The following is a 22,643-nucleotide window of genomic DNA, read 5'->3' on the forward strand; positions in this document are numbered from 1 at the left end:
CAAGTGACACTCCAAAGTAGCGTATGTAGTTTTGCTTTATAAGTCATGTTTTATTATGTACTGAATTCAGTATAGGCTTTTCAATGCCCTTGCTGTTTATGTACTGTATTTTAGGTAACATTGTATTTTACAGAATGGAGCCTCTTTGCATAATACCTCTACCACGTCAATTCCTTAAACCATGCCTCCTTTACATAATGCAGATGGAAATTGGTTGAGCTCATGTGAGGCACAGTCATTTAAACTCCAAAGTTGGATGCTGTGGTGATTTAATCAATACTAATAAAGAAATAGACAAGGTGACATACTTTGATTGTCAATACCATACCATACTTTAATATACTGTAAATGTAGATGACAGTACATTTTATTTTGACAGCATTACTATGTTCAGAGAAATACTGTTCATACCAGTGTATGTCCGGGCACAGCTTTATTAAAACCAAATGAGTAAAATTAAATAAAAAGATGAACTTAGGGACCAACAGATTTAAGTACCACTTCCAGGTCAGTAATCATCTGTCTTTTCAGGATGAAAATTACAACTCAATAATGAGACTAATAATTTACTTTGTTTTGACAAAATAAGACATCTGCTCACTCTAATCATTTCACATATAATCTATTGTCATCATACAGTATAAAATAGGAAACCTCCAATATTAATATGCATATATGTGAAATTTGAAACACCACCAGGAAAAATACATATATTATTTGATAACATATGGTGGAGAGCATCTACTTACAGTGATTTCTCTCATTAACAAACCTTAAAAGTAATCTCTTCTTCAGTTTTTACATTGTGATTAAGACAACCAAACAAGAGGTCATAGAACAAACAAAGTTTCTAGTCCTCTTTGCTGGGCTCAGACTCTGACGACTGCGAGGGTAGATCATCAGGCTCCTGAAAAGACAAAAGAGGGAATGTGACACTTACATTTTGGAATGATGACACATTGATGATGTAAATATGAATGTCTTTATATTATGACACTCCACCTCTCTCCACCTCATGACAACATGTTGTACTGTATGGTGCTGTACTGTATGGTGCTGTACTGTATGGTGCTGTACTGTATGGTGTTGTACTGTATGGTGTTGTACTGTATGGTGCTGTACTGTATGGTGCTGTACTGTATGGTGCTTACTTTAGACATCTCAGTTGATCCATTACTACTCAGCTCATCTCCACACATACTGAGGCTCTTCTCTGGTTGACTCCGGCCTGCCATCTGACCAGTCACGTCAACGGCTGGGCGACATTGTGGGTCGTCCTCTCCCTGCAGCTCCGGACCTTTTTCCTCCTCCCCCATCCCATTGTCACTCTCCTGTGCTCAGCAGAGAAGAGCACACAATGGCACACCATCATTCAAAACTCAGGACTGAGTGTGCCAGTCAACACAGAGAAGGAACACGAAAGAAGACACTGCTATACACGCTTTATACGTGCAGTAAAGCACCTGTACGAAAATGGTAATCAGAACACAGTCCTTCAGGAATAAATATGTCCAAAAAGGAGCGTGTGCGTTCTGTCAACAAAGAGTGTTCCCCTGGCTCATGGGGACAACACCATCGTAGCCACGCATGCAAGCACAGGGCCCACCACCGCTCAGGGAGGAGACAGTGTCACAGGTCAAGGTGTTTAAGAGGTGGGATAAACAGGCAGAGTTGTTTGGCAGGCTACACGGCTGGCCATACACTCAGCCCTGGAACAAAAGCTTATTGTCCAGTGTGTTCTAATTCCATTGAGAGAAAATTGTGTATACATTCTCAGAGAAAGAACTACACCTCCCCTTTCCTGTGTTATTCAACAGGCTCAGAGCTGACCCTAAAGGACATGGGAATACAGTAGAGACAGGAGTTCATCTCAAGGTAAAAGTTAAAGGGGTTGCACACTGACAGTGAAAGATGGACTGCTTTAAATCAACCACAGACATCATGTTTTCCAGATGTTATCTTTAATTCCTAAGATATGTATAAAAAATAAAAATTGAACCTCAAAACAACTATAATACAGTAGCAATAAACATGTAAGAGGAAAGCAGCTACTGTATTTGCCTTTTTTTCTTATTTGTTCAAATCAATGCTGATTCGAAAGTGTATGGGCCAAGACAAAAAAGAAACGCAATAGCTACAGTATTGTTGTTAGCATATTATAGTATTTAACATAATCACAAAAGCATCTGAAACAACTCACCTTAGGCCTAAATAATCCTTTTGGCTCTTTCGTTGAATAGCGGCCAATGATTGGGTAGAAGGGCGGGGAGATAGGAGCTTGTGCATTGGACCCAGGGGATACGGGCTGGGACCTTTTGACTGCAGAGGACACAGCCTGAGCGAAGCGGGAAGGGGTGGTAGGAGAGTAGGGTCTGGGAGCTGCAAAGCTCCTCAGTTTGACCAGGCTCAATCCCACAGATGGCTCTTTAGAGGGCAGACCCACTTGCCTGGTTGGTCCTGTAGGGGAGGGCATAGCCCTATTCTCCTCTCCTTTAGGGGTGTGCTCGACATGAGCGCCCCCTGTTGTCTCCTCTTGCCACTGCACAGGAGGTGGAGGAGGAGGGAAGTCGCCCTCTACAGGCTGCAGGGGCTGGGACTGGGGCTGGGAGTGGAGCTGGGGCTGGGGCTGGGGCTGGGGCTGGGGCTGGGGCTGGGGCTGGGGCTGGGGCTGGGGCTGGGGCTGCTCTCTCTCCAGACTGCCTGGAGCCTCCCTCTGGCCAGCGCCAGGACTGGCACTCGCATTCGCACTCTTCACTGCTGCTGAGGTTACATAATACCCAGGTGTTCTTTTGTGCTGTGGCAAGCGGAAAGAGCCAGGTTTGGGTTTAGTTGCGGGTGGAATTTTCATCTCCTTGACCTCTGCTATTGCACCTGCTTGGAATCCCCTGTTAGTAGAGGATGAGATCTTGTCATCTCCTTCAGGAATCATTGGTGGCGTGGAGGGGGAGTGAATTGGCTCTATCACGTTGCCATTTACAGTGCTCTCACTCCTAGTAGTATAAGCAGTGCTATCAGTGTGCTCAGAGTCTTCCCTGGGTTTAGCAGGCTGTGGCTCCGTCTGTTCTACTGGGGCCTGTGACTGCTCCTTCTGTGCTGTGCAGTCCTCCAGTTTAAGTGAACTAATATCTACTTCCTCCTTGTCTACAGCCGCAGGGGGGACCTCCAAAGTCAGCTCCACCTCAAAGTACCTCAGTTTCTCCAGAGACTTCTGAGGCACAATGGTATACGTAGTCATTCCCACTTTGGGGATGTAGTCCCTGGTCAGTTCGTTGCATGGCTTTGGCGGGGCTGCTTTTGCTGGGGAGGCACTTGGCGTCAACGCTTGGCACAGAGGGGTGTCCAAGAAACCGGGCGAAAAGGCAGGTTTGATGTGGGAAGGGTTCAGCTCCTCTGTGGATGTGGCCATGTCCCTCTTCTGCTCCACTGGGCCAGAGGTAGAGGGTTTAGCCATGGGAGGCACTTCAAATTGTTGATGCAGAGACACAGGACATGGCTTGACATCTGTTTGGACCTGAGCGTCCTCAACTGGGGGGCAGGGAGTACTGGTGGACACTGGCCTTTCCAACAAGTCCGATTCATCACAGGGGGCTTCAGTGTTCACTTGACCTGAGGCCTGTGTTTCTGCACTCTGTGTCGCAGGCTTGGCTGGTCCACCGGGAGAGGAGGCAGAGCTCTCAGTACTGCATTCACCTCTGACTCCATCTTGTGTGGTGGAGTCTTCACCCGACAAGCCCGTCTGCTCACTGACTTCCTCAGCTTGGCACAGACAACTGTCTGTGGAGACCAAAAACATACATGATTTAGCACAAAGAAGGTGTTTACTGAATCTTGCCAATGTTGCCTCTAAAGCTCTAGCTCCACAGATTATTCTTATTATTAATTTAATACACACATGAATAAATAGATTTTTTCCAATTTGAAACCCACCGATATCTGCCAGTTTAGAGGAGCCCATCTCAGCACTCAGCAATGGATCAGTGTTCTCAGCACTGTCCATTGTACTCTGCACTACAGGTAGTCTGTCAAAAGACAAAAACAATTAAAAGCATTGCAAAAAACTAAAACCGATTGAAGCATCAACTCATACTAGAGGATTAATCTCTGCAAGAGTTCGTACTTGCCATCTGAGGACAGATCACTGGACTGATCTTCCCCTGTGCCCTCCGACGGCGGCGGGGAGCTCTGCATCTTGGCATCCTCCGTGGGTGGAGAGAGGGCCTCAGCCTCGGCTCTGTCATAGTCCATTGAGATGTCTGGAGACAGGTTGAAGCTGCTGTCTTCCTCCTGGGCATCGCTCATGGTGCCTGAATCTAGGATCACAGAGGCTGACATCTCCTCCTGCTCCACTATCTCCTCCAGGGCACAGGCAGGTGGGCCTCCTGAAACAGGATGGGAAAAAAATATTAGACACAAATACATTCTCTTAACACACCTTTTAAATAAGGGTCTAAAAAGTGCATTACTTTATTCTGAAGTACTTCTCCTTTTCTGAATGAAGGAGCAGGTTATATAATCTAATGGAAAGGGAGTTCTACTTAGTATTCTCAACATTTGTTTCACCACACAGTATTTTTTACAGACTACTTCAGACAAGTGAATCCCACTTAATGAAGACATCTTGCATCTCCTATTCCCCTCTCTGATGTAGTTCTCCAACGTGCACTTCAAGGGCTACCACAGAGGAATGGAGAGCCGAAGGAATTTTCAGAGGCTCGTTATACAAAGCTGAGAGCTCCTCACTTCTCAGCCTGTGATCTCTAACTCAAGTGAGCAGGAGTGGGACATGAGGCACACAGAGAGATAGAGACATCCAGAATATGGGACTGATCATTCACTGTGAAGTTGATTATGTGAAGTCAGTGGGAGAGGGAAGGGATGATTTATACACACAGGGAGCAGTCAAATCTTTATGAGGACACTTTTTTATTAAAACGATCTGGGAGAACAGGCTAGTGGGGTATCTGAAATAACTTACAAATTAAGTCTCTGTGAGATGCTGTGCAACACAACAACACTATGAGCAGATGCGCAAAGAATGTGTGGAAAACATGAAACTGATATATGTTACAAAAGACACGAACAGAACAGAAACAATGTTGCAGGAGAGCCATTTAAAACACAAAAACAGAATCTAAAAGAAACAAAACAAAATCCTCCCGGGGCAAAGTGAGCAACAGGGAGTGCCTGTCTGTAGATTAAAACTTCTAGAATGCACTTGGAGTATTGTATGTTTTTTAAAGGATTGTTATTTCTCTCTTTACAGAAAACATACATCCTTATCTACAGAAAGTAAGTCAGTCACTTGAGTGCACTGAAAGCTCCCTCAACAAGTAATGTGTCACAATCAGAGTTGTTATATCTTTGCTCCCCAGAGTAAGGCACACAACATGTATACTGTACTGTTGTTATGAGAACATAGAGCACAGCCTTGAGTCTGGCAAGAGAACACGGGAGACATTTCTTACCAGAATTACAAAAATAGAGTAGAAAAAAATGTGTTGAGAAAATAGAATGTTATGAAGCCTCTGGGAATTAAGAGGAATAGAGTCTCTTTTGACCATTCGGAATGTGGGAACTCAATATGTCTTTCAATGTATTTCAAATCCTGGCACTAATATTGATGTCAGGGTTGCAGTTTACTGTACATTCTACATGTCTGTAATCAAGTGCATTACAGTCTCAGAAAGAGACAAATGCATGTCCTGCCCTACTTATTCCTTAACATAAGTTTGTACGTTGAACGAGGAGCCAATGGAAACACACACACACAGTGAGAGGTAAAGTGACACAGCAAGACAACAACACGGAGAAGAGCACATACATCTGACAGAGAGAAAGAGGAGGAAGAGGAGGAAAAGCAGGCAACCACCACAGCAGGAAGAAGAGGCAGCAGACAGCAGGGAGAGACAAGAGGAGGCTGGAGCAGAACAGACTCTCATACACCCTCCACTGGTGACATTGAGTCTGAAAGTTTTGTAGAAAGAGAACTACTTCTCGAAAAAAAAATATTTGACCTTAAGGAGAAACACAAATACAGCACAAATAACAAATGGATCAATTCTGACTTCTGACACCTCTCAACTTGGCTTCAGTATCAAGATTAAATTATAAATCCTGTTTATATGTCAATGTTTATAAATGACCACTAGGAGGGATTAGAGTCAAACAAAATGAGTTTGTGTTGCTCACTGGCCAAGCATTTGTCTTATTGACTATTTTCAATTGTTGACCTACAGACCAAAGTACAAATGTCCAAATCTCCTAAACAGTTGCAAAATATATTCTAATGGTAATTACTAAAAGGCACTCTCAAACTAGGGAATAAATAAATAGAAAGAGCTTGAAGGATAGTTTAGACAGATTGTTTTCCAGTGAAGGCTGTTAAATTAAACACAAGTATAATCCAACCTTGTATACTCCCATCTAGCGAAGCTTCATCTTGGACAGCCACACTGGGGGACATGGGTGGTGGAGGAGCCTTGCGTTTGGGTCTATTCAGTGAAGACCCTGGACTCAGACCAGCCTTCTTCATTACAGAAAAAAAAGATCCAGCTACAAAGTTAGTTAAACTATGCACATTGAATAACCTACAGTACCCACAGTATAACAACCATGAAATAGTCTTATTGCTCCCAAAATGCTGCATGACAAATAATAGATTTGCATGTCTGGAAAATCAGTTTAAATACCAACCATGAATACTGTATGTGCACATATGGACAACTTATTTCATGAACATTCAGATTCAGAATGCAAGCAAATGTGCAAATTGCCCTTTCTGTATCCTTTACACAGGGGCCTGCTGTAGACAGATCATCCTGGTGAGGAGCGGTCCAGCCACCAATGCCACTCACCTGGTCTCCGTCTTGCTGGGCCTCAGGTTCAGAGTTGAGTCTCTGGCGGTGGCTGAGGTTTGAGGGGCAGCTCTGAGACACCAGTATGGGGGGCAGGGGGGCTCGCCTCTTCTTTGGCACATCAGAAGGCATGGTGTTGGAGTTGTATGGAGAAGAGGGGCCGCTGAGAGAGGCCATACTGAGGGGTCTAGGCTTGTTCAGTAGGACTGGGGAAGCAGGTGCACTGGCAGTCATTCCCTTTAAAGAGCAAACATCCAATCAGTTCAGGATGACCAAAGGCCAGTTTTCTGCAGTCAGCAAAGAGGAAAACCTCCCCCTCCCCCTCGACACACACACAAGACACTAGGTGTGCAAACACACACACACACACACACACACACACACACACACACACACACACACACACACACACAGACAGCACACAAATATTGTCAACTGTACACACCTGTTCAGGTTTCTTCTTACTTCTCCTAAACATACTGAACAATCCTTTGTTTTCTTTCTCCTTCTGGATTTTGTCCTTGCTGGGTGGAATTGTATCTGTCGGAAACACATATTCAAGCATACAGTCTTAGCTTTGAGCTTTGTTCATAAACTTGATATCAACTATAATTTCAGCAGAAAAATCTAGAGCTGAATTCAATACTTAGACGTTAATGTTTTGTGCTTGAAACAAAGTCAGTTATGTCGGTGGTGCTGAGGATGAGTGACATTACCTAGATAATCTAGATGAGTTGGTGAAGTAGGGGTGGTTGGTGAAGCAGGTACGTCTACTGTGTACAGAGCTGTAACAGAGAGGACATTTATTATAGCAGCAGCAAATGCAGCAATTACATAAATACACTGGCATCTGTGTACATGTGAGGCAGACAGGACAGACCAGTGTAACAACATTGGATAGGAACAGTACTGAGAACATGTCATGCTGGTAAACTCAATAGGCCTACAGTATCTGATAAGCCGAAAGTAGTTGTTTATGAGATTAGTGCTTACCTTTTGTGTCCCTTGCATAAACCACCCTTATCCCAAAATCATTGAGAGAACTTGTCAAATCCAACTGATCTTCTGATTGGACATCTCTAAATAAATGTGTAGTCTGCTGGTCAAATTCACATTTTTCACAGATAGCTGGAAGGAGGTCTTCGAGGGGGACTCGAGGGCTGACTCTTAGAAATGTCTTCTGGGTCTTTCTATAGTTTATAATCAGGCGGACGGTTGCCTGGAAAATTATAGGAACAAGATGATCAGACCATGCCCTTCACTCTTTCAAAACTATTGCATGTATCTACAGACACAAGAGTACAATGCATGCATAACAAGATACAGTCATGCAGCAATTATTAAATGCCCAAAATGAGGAAAAGCAGTTTAGATGACAGCTTGAAGAAGCATTCCTATAATCTAGCACTGAGAGGTCTCATGCCTACTGCACCTCTGGCATCTGTGGGCCAGACTTCTTGTTCTTGTCCTCTACTCCTTTGGGCTTGAGCAGGATCCTCTCTGCCTCCAGGTTGCCTATCAAAGCGTTCGGCTTGAACTTGATGTGGTTCCGATTGGTGGTGATGAGCTCGATGGTGTGGCCTGATGGGTTCAGGTGGTACTTGGCACAGAGCATCACTAACACATCCATCATCGGCTTGCTGAAAGACAAAATAGATGGCACAACATAACACAACATTCGGTGTGGTTCATGACAGGAATAAATGAATAGTGTTGAATCTGATTTAGTGCCTTTTAGAGTTTGTGCCATCACAGGCAGTGCCAGAGGGAGTTTGTTGCATCATGTACAGTATGGTCTCTTCATTGGTCCAATTGTGGGTTTAAAGCAATACATCACTTGGCATACAGTACAGAAGAGAACAAAGACCAGGAAATGAAATGATGTGTAGTCATTTGTTCTATGGTCTGTGAAGACATGCAAATACTTGATCACTCAATAAATGTTTATGGGTAAATCACTTGTACTTTATGTAACAACAATTAATTATCATAGGAATTTTCCATTACTGACAAAGCACAGAGCAAAGCATAGCAAAGGAGACCCAATGCACAATGTGTGCTGAGCACAACATTTGGTAGCTTGGAAACGCCTTTAGCAACAGCATCTATACAAAGCCAACAGTTTCAAAATTCCAAGACTTGAGAGGGTAATGCCAACCATTTAATCCTTATCATAATGAGTTCACTGTACTCCAAGGGGTCTTTGAACACATTTAGAAAAAGAAGAGAGGGTGAAGAATTTGATGCTATAATCCTTTTATATTAAAGTCAGTCTCAATTATAGCTTAGGAGGGCAAGGGCCAGACGATACCTGCGAGGCACTGTTTGTGTATTGTGAAAAAAGGTAGAATGATATCTTAAGTAAACTTTGGTGATGGAAAGTCGGAGTAGTGTGTGTCCGTAGGTTCATACCAGGAGACAAAGTCCTTGGTCTCCCTACATGTAAGCCCATTGACTCTAAGCTTGTTGACTTTAAGATATTAACCTAAGGTTTGTCTGATTAGACTCTTTAGTCTCAGCTGCATTGGTGTGGACAAGAGCTACTGACCTCAGAAGGCTTCAAACTTCATTGAATGTAGAAGCAGTGAGCTTGCATCAAAACAACAGTAAGCTTAACCATAAAATGTGATTATATGGTGCCTTAAACAAAATAACATTATTCAATGTTAACAAGTGAAGGGGTTCGTAGATGAAGTGCCATCATAAAACACACCAAACCCATTTTTGTTGCTTCAGTAATGTTAAAAGTGCTGCTAACCAAAACCATAGCTTTTTTTGCACCACCTACACTATTTGACCCAATCAAATGGAAATTACATTTCAAGCTGTGGAAAGATGACATAATGCAGGAAAGATCTGCAGTAATTCCATACCGAAAAAGAATGATGAAATCCATTTCAATGTATGAAACCCATATTAAAACTGGTGAAAATCTATTTGATATACACATACTTTGATCATAATATGTCAACGTATAAAACTATAGTGTGAACCTCAAATCGAATCTCACCTTCCATGGACCGTGGCTGTGTTCTCCACTCCGCCTGGCAGGACCACCACAAGAGTCAGATCTTTCTCTAGCAGGTTCTCCTTCTGGTCCATTGTCATATTAGGGAATCCTGGGAGTCTCTGGGAGAAAGCTGGACCATCCAGACCCTTCAGCTCTGCGGGGGGAGAGGGAGCTTTGCTTTTGGTCGACACTCTGCTGGTAGGAAAAGGAAAGGGACATTAGATGAGCCTCACGGTAGCTTGAATAACTGCATATCAACATCTGTGACAACAGTACTGCAGTCGGTGTCACTGGTGTAAGTTCTGCTTCTTGCCCTGATGCCACCCAGATAGACACAGTAGGCAACTCTGAGGAGGTAAAGGATACAGGGGCCTTGAGTCATTTCTTTCAGGTAAAACAATAACCACTTCCTGCAATGGATCTTAAGAATAATGTAATCAGATGTGTTTATGTTGTCACAACAAACAATCTGATTAAACATAACATTGCATGAAATAGCATGAAAGGGGTCCTTTCTTCCCCCAACTTCAAGTAAGCAACTAGGGCTATTACAAGAGATTGGGTCCACTTTGCAAACAAGTCACAAGACACTGAAGTGGAGTGATGAATTAATTGAGCTTGAAGAAAGCGCTGTGAAAGGAAAACCCATGTGAGATAGTTGTGATCAAAGTCTCTTACAGTGAGCTGCTCTGTAGATTACTCTCCTGGTTTCCTCATGATCTAGGCATTATTGGGAACTTATGTCTTGGTTGTGATATAATTAGGACATGGTGATCAAATAAACGTTTCCTATCTCGCTATCTATTCATTGAGCAGTTTGGGGAAGACCTATAAACTCTTCTGGTAACCAACCATGACAGTATAAAGAGGGAGAGAACAGCAGGAATTAGAAAACTACAGACAGACCCAAAGGTTTTTAAAAAGGTGTCCCCTGAATTACGGATCACCGAATTACGGATCGTTTCCTTTAACTGAGGATTTTGTGACCCAGAAATCTGACCATCTGTCTGCAGAGATTCATGGTAAATCCTTACTCTGTAACAGTGTGCACTTTATACTAATTAATTAATGCATTATCATTAAACTGATTGGACTGCCCAGAATGTACATTAATCATATGCTCTAAACATTCTTTAAGAGGCCTGCAGGCCTACAAACAAGACTATCTGAAGCAAATTGTGTTTTGTTCTCGTATTCTGTGTTCTCTTTAATCTCTTTTGATTGCAACTGCTAATATAGTCAGCCAAAGCAAACATGCATGTCTTTTAAAAGGACAAATCACCTGACAGGTGATTACATACACTGACCTTGAAAGAAGGATCATACAGTATGTAATACTGACTGTATACTCAACTACAACTGCAATGTAAAGATACGTTCATAAAATGTGTCAATAAAAATAATCCATATGTTGGAAGTTATTTCCAATAAATTATTCAAGTGGTTATTCAGGCGGGGAGAAACGACCAAGGCAGGCTAAGCTGCATGACCTGTAGCCTATGGAATTTCTTCTCTGGGGGACTACTTACTCTCAGAAGAGGAATTTTATTCTTAACTTGATGGGCTCAGTAAGCCACAACAGTGAAAGGGTTATTAGTTTGTTTGGGGGGAGGGGGAGTTTCTGTCCTCAGCTAGCTATGGTTAGAAAATGTAATATCACTCCAGTAATTCAGAACAGTGTGGGACCACATTCCTACATGCATAAATTGTACCCTATTGCATTTACAAGACCCTGAACTACCGTGGCAGCATTTTTGTAATAACATTTTTTGTAATAATGAGTGTTGTACTGATCTAGCCACATAAAGAAACAAAGTTGTAGAAGTAAGTAAGTAAGTAAGTAAGGAACTTCCATGTTGTTCTCTCCAAACATTTCCCAAAGACTAGATCTCATTCTCAGACTAAAGCCTCAGTAACGCAACATGACACAAAGCAGACAGGGTAGTAGTGTTATATAAACAATAATATACAGCACACACACGGACAGCGCTGGTCTGGAACCACCAGAAACTTCCATAAATAGGTCTTGCCCTAAAACACATACACTGTGGCCCACACCAAGGTACAAAGTCCAGATTTCATGGCTCTAGTCATGAAAGGCAAAGTCATTATGAGTATGAGGTACTCTCCAACTATGTATGACTACATCACTACACCATTTTCCGAAATTGTGTCCCTACTATACTTACATTCTTCCACACATGGGAAGCAGCAAAGGAGTGGGCAATTAGCCTACTATCAGTAGACACCAGAGTTCTAGACTTTGTAAACAGACAACAGACAAAACAGAAGCCCCTATAATCAATTAGTCCTTAAACTAACTGAATATTGTGTGGCTTATGAAACAACCCTGCTTTGATCACTGACCCTATCCAACCACATCATTAGGCAGAGGCATGTGGCATGTGACAGACATGGAGACAAGGTCTGTTTTCATCATGCAAGCCCATGTTTCTCAGCAGGCAGTGCAACAGAGTGGTGTGAATGAAGACAGATACATGTTGCAGCTTGACCTGGCTCAGTCCTCATTCACACAGTTTCCCTGCATGGGAGGTCTGACACTCCTAAACAACCCCATTCTAAACCAGAGTGCATACTTTACAGACATGAGCATACACAACCAGGAAATGACAGGTCTTGTTCTTTCGTTTGCTATGCTTCGTTCCTATACAGTAATTACACTATTAACAACATAACCGCTTCCGGTGTCTTGAAAGGCGCCATAATGAATGCAATCAATTATTAGCATTATTATTAGCATTGTATTAGTCTAATATGTTGTTGTTATTGTTGTTGTGGCATACAGTTACCTAATTAATGTTTAAATACATGGAGTTGAGTGTTTTTGATTTATTGGAATAAGGACCGGTTCAATCCACTTGCATAAAAACAAACACTGTTCATCTCAAGCAATTGTGAAATCACTTTAAACTCACTTTTAACTAAGTGTAACAGTCCTGTTACTAGAGTAATAAGAACCCCAAACAGTAGCTGCATGAACACTGAGGCAAGCCAACAAGTGCTGACCATCAGTTACTGTCTGTCTGGGGCTGACAATTGATCAGTCACTGCAGTGGTGAAATAAACAGATGTGTGTAAATACAGACTCCCTCTGATGTTCTTGTTCACACCTGGTACTGGTACTGCACAAATGTGCAGTGCAGCTGTCAGCAGGTCCACAGTCTGTCTCCCCAAAGCAAGCAAGAACTAAATATCCAGACTACGTAATAAGAAAATATGTTGCGATTATGAGACATGGGTTGTTGTACTGTATACATGAGGATGTACACATTATGATGTCTTCTATGCTATTCATCCTTAAACCTTAAACATCCTCCTTGCTTCGTTATCTTGAGCTGTATCATTTGAAAACTTCTAACAGACATTTTTCCTCAACATTCCCTCTAAATTAGTGATCTGCTGATATTCTACGTGAAAAATTCCACAGGCCTACTTGTTTTGAAGCAATAAAAAATGGCATAAATAGTATATTGACAAAAGATGGACAGTTGAACCACAAGAGATTGCCAGATTCCTTAAATTCCGGTGTGCATTGTTCCAGCTGGTATGCAGAGGCATGTTCCCTTGAAAAGCACATGAAGCACTTCAATTACATTCCTTCGTCAAATCAATGGGAAACCCTGAGGGATAAGATAAACACTGGCGGGACAATATATAGTATGTGACTGCAGAGAATAAGGCAATGCTAGAAGTTGCCAGGCTGAAGTAGCGGTGAATAAACACTGTTGAATTTCTCAGGTTTTAGGAGTGGGCTAAATATTAGCTAGCCCTACAGGACCGCTATGGTATGGTATGTCAGTCACCAGCTGGTGTGTAGTAACAGGTCCCTGGGGAAAAGGTGGGTTGATGTACAAAGAACCAAACAAGTATGAAAAGAGGCCTTCCTGCTCTCCTCCGGAAAACACCCTGTGTATTTTAAGAACTGAGTGCAACAATGCATACCATCATAATGACTACTACAGTACCTCCTCACTGCCTTTTGATGGCCTTGCGTAAGTAATTTTACGAGCTCACACATGCCACAAGACAGATAGCCAACTTTACTGTACTGTATGCAAACGCTTGAGCAATAATTATAAAAACAATCTTATCCATGCGACCTTAACCAGAAACGACCTACACAAAACAATATATTCCAAACAACAACAATCATTCTTAATGACTAAATATTAATTTGTGTTCTTTATAAGCTCAAGCAGGAAATGTACTGCCAAGAATGTGATAATAGCCTAGACAGGAGTATGAGACTAATGGCACATAACGGTAGGAAAAGCAGTTCATTTAATATAATAAATCCAACCAGAAAGGTAAAACATTCGCATTCTGGATGAAGACAGAACCAGACTGTCTCAGGAGAGCCCTGTCCACTTTAAATGTCAACAACAGGTATGAAAATGATACATTCATTTCAACAGATAATCTCCTTCAATCATTATTACGCTACACCTTACCTCTTCTGTTCAGTGTTGTGTCGGTTCCCTCTTAAATACCTGCCATCTCCCCTGAGCTCAAAGGCAGAATTCAGCTATGCTTGCGCAGCAAAGGCCCTACCTTAATGCCACGCCCAGTCCCAGTGTGACATCAGAAAATCTGTCTCTTGTATTTAAATCCTTTCACAGTCAGCTGCCACCCCCCTCCTCACTGTCTCAGAAAGCTCTTAAGCACGCTGTGTCAGTAGAGGCTCCAGAAAGAGAGAGAGAGAGAACTCCCCCACAGCCAGTAATAAGCAGAGCAGTAATCAGCTTTACTTTACCTCCCTGTACAGTCATGAACCTGTGGGCAGGGCAGTGAAATAACACTGCCATCCATCACAGCGTGTTTAGAGACTTCCTTTTATATCCTCCTAACTGTACTGGGTCTGCCTGGCTGAGCCGCCTACCTGAAACAGGCTGGGAATCTTTCTCCCCAGGCTTAATTCAATCAATTCAATGTTGCTTTGTCTATGTTGGCTTTTGATTACTTGGAACACTAACACCACTCATCACCACTATGTCGTAAGAGGTGATTCACTCTGAAATCATATTAGAGACACTGTGTTGTTTTATACAAACATGATAAAAAACTACAATGAACAATCCTGCCAATGTGTGAGATCACACACTAGCACAGACATTGTTTCACCTAGAGTGCTCTACAAAGACCTCGGTTGCTGAGACGATAGTTTACATTGCCATGTTATCATGTCTGACTGAGAGTTGTCTGATGACTTTATTAACATACAGTATCCTAAGATAACCAGACTACGCCTTGAACTTCTGGTTTGTTTTAAATGTACACAGAGCTGTCGAGATTACGCTGACTCCATCAGTGTCAATCTGAGATAACAAGCGTGAGCTTTACATATCACTGGATCCAGATTACTCCGTTATTATACACTCTCTTATCCCACATCTGATCCATATTTTCAGTTAATCAAACCAATTGGTTGGCTTAGAGTTATAGGCCATAGCTATACAATAGTAATTTGCTGCACACATGGGGGCATAGTGTTGTTGTTGTCATTGTTGTTGTTGTTGTTGTGTAGAGTGATTTAACATTTAAATTAACATGGGGCCTGTCAGCACAAGTCTCCCCAGCATGTCAGGGCCAGTCCAGCTTTAGTATCATTCTGCTTCCCAATGTTTTAATCGCACTTCCACTCTACACATTATAGATTGTGTTGAAGCAAATCAACAAGATTATGAGGGAAGGTACGCCTAATAGGGAAACTCAACTAGATTTAGAGAGTCATAAATTGCAGAAAAACTGTGTGACATCTGAACTGTTTTCTTTATAAAATTTGACACACCTCTTTCTAATGTCAGCAATGACTTACAGGTTGAAACATGATTTGAAACAAACTCAGACTGAAATGCAAGGATCACATGCAGCCTTTTAAAGTTTATAATACTCACAGCAGCTTGAGTTGTCCAGTGCTGTATCTTTGTCCATCTCATAGTTGTTGCAATGGAAAAATCCAAGCTAAAGGTCTGCCTATTGAATGTGTGACAAAAACCAGGAAGCTGTGACCTTGGTATGAAATAACCATATGATGACTCATGTGTATTGTCTATGTCTTGCAATGAGAGCTCCAGTTCAAGAGACTTTCACCAGGTGTTTCCCTGCACCCTATACCCTGATATGTGCTTTGTAGAAGCCACTCTTGCTGGTTTTCATTGTCTTTAAATAAGGAACTAAATGCTTGGAGTTCAATGCTCAAAGAGTCTTTCACCTCATGTTGAGTACAGGCAACACATGGGTACTTTTCTACTCTGAGTAATAGAGAGCAGAGAGTAAATACACTTTTCCCTTGAGACTTTGTCCTTCATTGAAAGAAAAAAAAGTCCTATCAGATGATAAGGGGATGACTTGTGGTTGGAGGTGGTTGTGGGTGGGAATTTGACAGAGAGGCTGGGGAGGGGGGTGGTTGCAGAGTTGCCAAGAAGAAGGGGGTAATCCCTGTGGAAAGACAAAACACAGGGCCAGGGACACAGCTGGTAATTTGGTAAGAGGTCACTCACAGTAAACACAAGCTGTTTAGAGAAGGTCTGGAAAGGCCATTACTCCAGGAGGGGAGCTGTGTGGGATGGAAAGAGATTAGGGGGGGAGAGCACAGCAACTCTATGAGAACTCCCCACTTCCTATGGGTATCCTTTATTATTTTAGGCATAACAAAACCATTTTCCCACAACATACCGCACTGGCTTTAAACTCACTTGGCACATTTCACACCCTTATTTAGACAACTGATAAGTATCTAGGGGACATTTACAACCTCAGAGTGGCATTTTATTTTATATTTACAGTGTGCCTTAACCCTCTGTTATGAATCGCCTCATTTCACTTCAGCATACACAGCGTTCCATAGTACATACTGCTCTGCACTACATTCTTACTACCACAGCTAAATGAATGATGCTGGAAGTCAGTCAGTCAATAAGATTTGAGATCATCCTGGGAGATCTCGGGAGTTCCATGTACAGTACATGACCCTACCAGCGCAGGTCAACCTAGTCTGTGACCTGTGCTCTCTCCACCTCTCACACACCTCATTTCAGGGGTCAAATATGCCGCTGCCCAACATTCCCAGTACAGACTAGTGACTTGGCACAGTCAACCACAGGGTAAACATCTGCCAAGCATTAAGATATCCCCACAAAAGGCTATGTGTTCCAGTTCAAGCGTATGTGCAAATCCATTTCTTTCTACTTGATAAGAAGGGGGGAATTAGAGGGGCAGCTAATGCCTGAGGTATCTTAAATCCATCTGATACACAGCTGCCTGTGTATATGTGAACAGCACTGAAAGAGAAGGCCATTGTCGCTTTAAAGAGCTCTGAATTCTCAGGACAGGAGTTTGTTCTTGACGCATTTACATAACCTTTACATAAAAAGACTGGGGAAGATAGAGAGAATTTCCCCTGGAGTCCTAATTATAACTATCACACTGCATAATTTCTTCTGAGACAATGCAGCATTGTTTATACTGGAGCATCTATCAAAGAGACACCAGACCGTGTTCATCCCTGTTGTTGATCACATGCACTGAAGCTCCAAGTCATCAGGAGGGAAGGCGTTTTAGACTGTAAAGTAGTGACATCCCAATGATCTCGCTATGGCTGTTGCTTCTCAACAAACTAAGTTCTATAAACATGGAATGTGCAACATTGTCTAATATTGGCCAACGAAAATAGATGTTGGAATAGTTTAGAATTTTAGTTGGAAAAACATTATTCCACACAACCCTAACTCTAATAACCCTACCCAGTTTAAGAACTTCTTCATCAAAATAAGCGAAATTAGACTTTCATTACTGTAAACTCATTGGGTTGTATGCTTGTAGGCCTTACCTGGTTATTACATTCAGCAGTAATGTGCACAAATATAGCGCCATCTAGAGATTTGTTCCATGCATGTTTTGTTTTTTTTGCCCAGTCTCTCATGCCTTTAACCTTCTGAACAGACATGGACCTGCCAGACATGGACCTGCCAGTTATGGCAAAATCATGAAAAAAGATTAATTCAATTGAAAACATACAGTAATGTGAATTTATAAGATATTAATATTGCATATTGGCTCTTGGGCTTTCATAAACCATAATTGAATCAGCATCATGTGATAGCTATAGTAATGTGTTATCTAGCTGCTCATTTAAGGGCTAGCAATTTCCTTCCAATTCTTCTGGGTCAAACATACACTAAACTGGGTGAATGTGATCATAGACAAACATCTAAATAATGTGCGTTTTCAGTCAATTGTTCTACAAATATTTGAGGGAAAACAGTCCCCATAAGACTGAATTGAAACAGACACTGTAGCTAGTTCAAGCAACAGTTAGCCAGTAATATCACCTCAACTTGCCAATGGTCTTTGGTCTTGACTGTTGTGTTGGCCAACTCTATCTGTTCTCATTAGGGTCAACTCTATCTGTTCTCATCAACAAATGTTCTCTTGGACCCAGTATCATTTGTGACAGAGATTTTATCTCAATTGGATAAACACTGATAAAAAGGTTAAATAAATAGAACCAGCGTGTGTTGTTTTGAAATCATTAGTCATCTAAGACTTCTGCTTATGTTTAAGATAAGCATAAGCTTCTATTGATAACATACAAAGAACACATTCAATTTAACTCATTCACAAAGTTATGGGGGTGGAGGGTGGGTGGAATTCAACTGCTGAGTGCTGGAAAACTGGACAACAGAAAGAAAGCAACGGCCAAGATTTCAACCAGACAAACAATGTATTTACTATTAGTATTCTAGTTATGTACATTCTGACATGGGTATTAGGACACCACTTGAAGACCTATTGTATGAAATCTCCATGTGTAATACCTGGCCTGCTATATACTGTAAAACATTCAACAATGCACATAAATGCTACACTTAAAACTGTGTATTATCAATTAACTTGTAGCAATTTCAGCAAATTGCTCCCTGATTTTTTATACTAACTGAGTGCAAGTAATAAGCATTCACTGGTATTTACGGTCAGTGCGTTGGCTTCGACTGCATAACAAAGACGACCCATTATTCCCTGTTTGCTGGATGATAGCCATTTTGTCTGTTTTAGCCCTCTGAGGCATGAAGCATACCATCCATGAGACATAAAAGGCCCTGTATTCCCAAGACACGACATGCTTTACGAATACAAGCTTGTCTTAAGTATCAATGCCATTTTTGTTCCAGCAAATTGTTACTTTCCTACTGACCAAATGTGATTCCACCTCTACTCTCCATTTACATGTATGTAATGCTGAGCTACTGTTACAGGTATGTTAATGAGAGGACAATACCATATTTTATTATCTACTGTACAGAATTGTCATCATGGGCAATGTGATAGACAGCATTGCACACAAACGGTATGTTATAGTGTATAACCAATCTCATGCTGCTCTCTAAAGATAATTTGTTTAAAATTGGTTTATTTTGTAATTAGTTTATTACATTTTGTGAGCTATATTAACTTAAATGTCATTCTATATAGGCCTTATGAGTTTAGTGACAATGTTTGGACAAGAAATATGGTTTATTATCTGTAACCTAGTTTCTGCCCCAATTGGGAACTCTTTTCCTGGCTGAACAGAGAGTCTTTTTATCCCTCAGGAAAGTTTCAAGGGGAAAATGTTGCAAATGAAAGAACTCGTTTTTTTCTCTACACTGAATCCCAACCTAACATTAGTCGACTAGTAGACACTACTCCCTGTGTTGCTCTCTGCTGCAATCTGTGAGTCTAGACCGACAAATGAGGACACAGTCACACATTTCAAAAGCCTGAACTACAGTATGTGTTTGTTTCCATTGTACTGGTCTTTCCTCTGACTGCAGTATACTGTATGTAGTTATTAGATGGTTATCCTACGAGAAGCAATGATCAGTGCTTTCAAGCTGTATTTTACTCAGATTTATCAGTTGTAAAATTTGGCCCCATCTCTCTTGCCGTAGCTTTCATCACTGGATTCAGAAGAGCAGCTGTGCCCTTGGACTGCCCAAATGTCTGGAAACAGCTGTGGGGATTCACAATACCTTAACCAATGCCACGCTCCGCCCTGAGGGAAGCCAAGCCAGCCATGTGAGATCATGGTTAAAGGTGTGTCCCATCATCAGGAATGGGTTCGTACAGGAATGAGCATGGATAGAAAAGAATGTCACTTGTAAAATACACAACAGTTATAGGGGAAATCGATAAACCATGCCCTACACACTCCTTTAAATGAAGCTCTACTCAGAAAGACAGTTGCCAAGCAAACACTTCCAAAATGAGACCAGATGTCAATGGCGGCTGTGACAAACTGATACTCTGTTTTGGAGCTCAGTCAGTTTTCCAATGACCAAAGCAGACCTAGTAGACATAAAGGCATTTAGTCCTATTCTGCAAATGTCTGAAGTTGGTTTCACTGTTTTCATATGAGGAATGATGTGCACTGCAAACTGCCCATCTTAGATAATGGCCAAGCATATGTTTCTGCAGTGTCAGTAGTTGGATAACAAATACAAGATAGCATTGAGGGTAACGTGAAGTCTCCACATATCATTGCAATTGAAAAGTGGGTGAATTTTCAGAAGCAGTGGTCTTATGGCTTCAAGTATAAGAAGCCACAAATAAAACCGGGAACACGTGCTTTTCCACCCGACACAACAGCTTATGGAGAGAGCGGTTTTCATTTCCAAATAGCAGTCAGACCACAGACAGACTTGGGTAGTCTGCTTCTCCCTAATGCCAAAGAGAGTGGTTCGCTGCCGAATTACACAATGCTATTACCACATATCAAAGGATCATGCTGAAACAATACGACTTTCCTTCAATAAAGTGCATTGGTGATATGCATAAATATATTTCAGAATCAATATGGAAACTTGAAATTAATTGCTATCAAGCCTTCAAATTCTCCACCTCGCTTCTAATTAAAATCACAATAAGTCTGCAGCCCTCCCTCGCATGCCAAAGGAGTGAGCAGTGACTGTAAAAAAGCTTGCAGAGAACTTTGGAAACTCACTCCCCCAGTTTAAGAGCACATGCTTCCAACCACTGGAATACAGTCAGCTGACATCATTTCTAAGCAACTGGTCCTGAACCAAATAGATGGGAAATTCCAAGATTCCACAGTCATAACACTTTCGGAGAGATCATCTTTGACTGTTATTAGATATAAAATAAGAAATAGACACCTCTTCATGGAATATTCTGTTTAACCACCAGTAGGCCAGTTTTGAATTACTGTAGGCCTATGCTTACCACATACTGTATTGTACCACACACTGATCTATTCAAGTCTCATCTACATATGATTTATCTTTCAAGTCATCCATGCCATGCCATACATAATACTAGTTTGAATTTGACAGACTGATTTCATAAAAGAAAAGTCAACAGCCAGAAGTGCATCATGATGCACAGAGGATGCACAATGGTTTGCCTCCAAAATGCTTCCCATGACCCCAACATGTGGTCAAGGCAGAGTACAACTGGAGGCAGGAAATGAGTGAAGTTCAAAGGTTGCTGAATTGTCTGCAACAACTGTGACTTCAGTTAAGACTATATTTACTCACTATAGTTGAAGAATGTGGGTTAAAGTTGGTTATGGAGATGCTCATCTAGCCCCTCTGGCTTTGACAGTATTGAGTTAGTCAAACCCTTTGACCCTAGACATGCAATCATGTCACCAAATTGCAATTTCCTTGTATTATATGGAGGGTCCAGAACTTGAGATGTAGCACATTTCAATAGAACAGATAACAGAAGGAATTTATATACTGTACCATGAGGAAGACTTACACTGGGGAAAAGAAATATTAGTTGCAAAGGGAATGAAATATGGGTTACAATAATCCTATTTCCCCACTCATATCAAGATTAATTCACATGTTGTAACACTCCAACATGCACCTTTTTTGTGTCAGCATATCAAATATCCATACGAGCATTTCCAAACATGCTGACTTAAACAATACCTAAACAAATGCTGTACCAGTAATAACATATTGCATAATGAATATTGCATATACTGTACAGTATCTTGACAGTTGACAGTTCTAAATACTGTACACATACCTAGTCCCAGAGAGTCGTCGATGTGGGGTTCCCTGGGGTCCATGCCCATCCATTTCTAGCTGCATAGGTTTAACAAACTCCCTAGGACTGGCAAAAGACAAACAAAGGGCACAATTATTCATATTTGTTGACAAAAAATGCTCAGGTCTGCCTCGACGGCTGCCTCATCGGAGTGTCTGATGCGGATGGGCGAAACCCTGATTATTGACAATGAGGTCATAGTTTCACAGAGATTTTTTTCTATTTTGCAAGGCATGCAGAGGGACACATGTTGAAAGATAATTGCAACAACATTGTAACTCGTCATCTCTTACCATGAATGCCCCTGGCCCTCGGTCAATTTGTCAACTTTCATCAGTCTTCAAGTAGAAGAAGTGACTTAAATAACATAACCACAAAAACTGTTTAGAGTTTTGATTCGTTCAGTGATCCATATTTCTTCTTCGTTCTTTCAAAATCAGGAACTACCACTTTAATTTCCAGTTGTTGATCGACAACAGTTGGTCCAAAACCCTGTCTCAAAACGCCGGGGAGCAAAGCGATTTTAATAAAGCCACCACATTTCTAAGTTGTGACACGTCTCTAACGAACGTCAAACTTTGCCAACTATTTCTGAATGTGCACCAACTGCATCGAAGTCAAACGTATCGGTGGAGTCATTGCAGAGCGAGTGTAGGCTACAACCCTTTCAGTGGGGCGTCGAATTATCCAGTTTTTCCTTC

At 41.6% G+C, this 22,643-nt stretch overlaps 1 protein-coding gene across 4 annotated transcripts; it reads right to left on the minus strand.

The window, feature by feature from the left end:
• Positions 1-308: 308 nt before the first annotated feature.
• cobll1b (cordon-bleu WH2 repeat protein-like 1b) lies at positions 309-22,345 on the minus strand. 4 transcript variants are annotated; one of them, XM_083682168.1, is made up of 14 exons: positions 22,236-22,345; positions 21,922-22,008; positions 9,865-10,056; positions 8,287-8,494; positions 7,848-8,073; positions 7,571-7,639; positions 7,300-7,394; positions 6,855-7,091; positions 6,409-6,526; positions 4,118-4,379; positions 3,928-4,019; positions 2,201-3,774; positions 1,152-1,331; positions 309-907 (listed from the first exon to the last, which is right to left on the minus strand). In XM_083682168.1, exons 1-14 carry the CDS (start codon positions 22,274-22,276, stop codon positions 851-853), a joined length of 3,438 nt encoding a protein of 1,145 aa, XP_083538294.1. In that variant the 5' UTR covers positions 22,277-22,345; the 3' UTR covers positions 309-850. The 4 variants fall into 4 exon arrangements, with proteins under 4 accessions (XP_083538294.1, XP_083538293.1, XP_083538296.1 ...); XM_083682167.1 differs by having other exon boundaries at positions 9,865-10,059; XM_083682170.1 differs by lacking the exons at positions 21,922-22,008; positions 22,236-22,345 and adding an exon at positions 14,337-14,436.
• Positions 22,346-22,643: the final 298 nt, after the last annotated feature.

The sequence above is a fragment of the Argentina silus genome (assembly GCF_951799395.1).
Source record: "Argentina silus genome assembly, chromosome: 12".
NCBI lineage: Eukaryota > Metazoa > Chordata > Actinopteri > Argentiniformes > Argentinidae > Argentina > Argentina silus.

Coding starts and splice junctions, on each gene's coding strand:
- cobll1b (XM_083682167.1), bottom strand. CDS start 22,276: ATGAAAGTTGACAAATTGACCGAGGGCCAGGGGCATTCATG. Junction 8,495..9,864: donor ACAGCCACGGTCCATGGAAG/GTGAGATTCGAT, acceptor TTTGTCTTTCAG/CAAGCCGATGATGGATGTGT. Junction 4,020..4,117: donor GATCTGTCCTCAGATGGCAA/GTACGAACTCTT, acceptor GTCTTTTGACAG/ACTACCTGTAGTGCAGAGTA.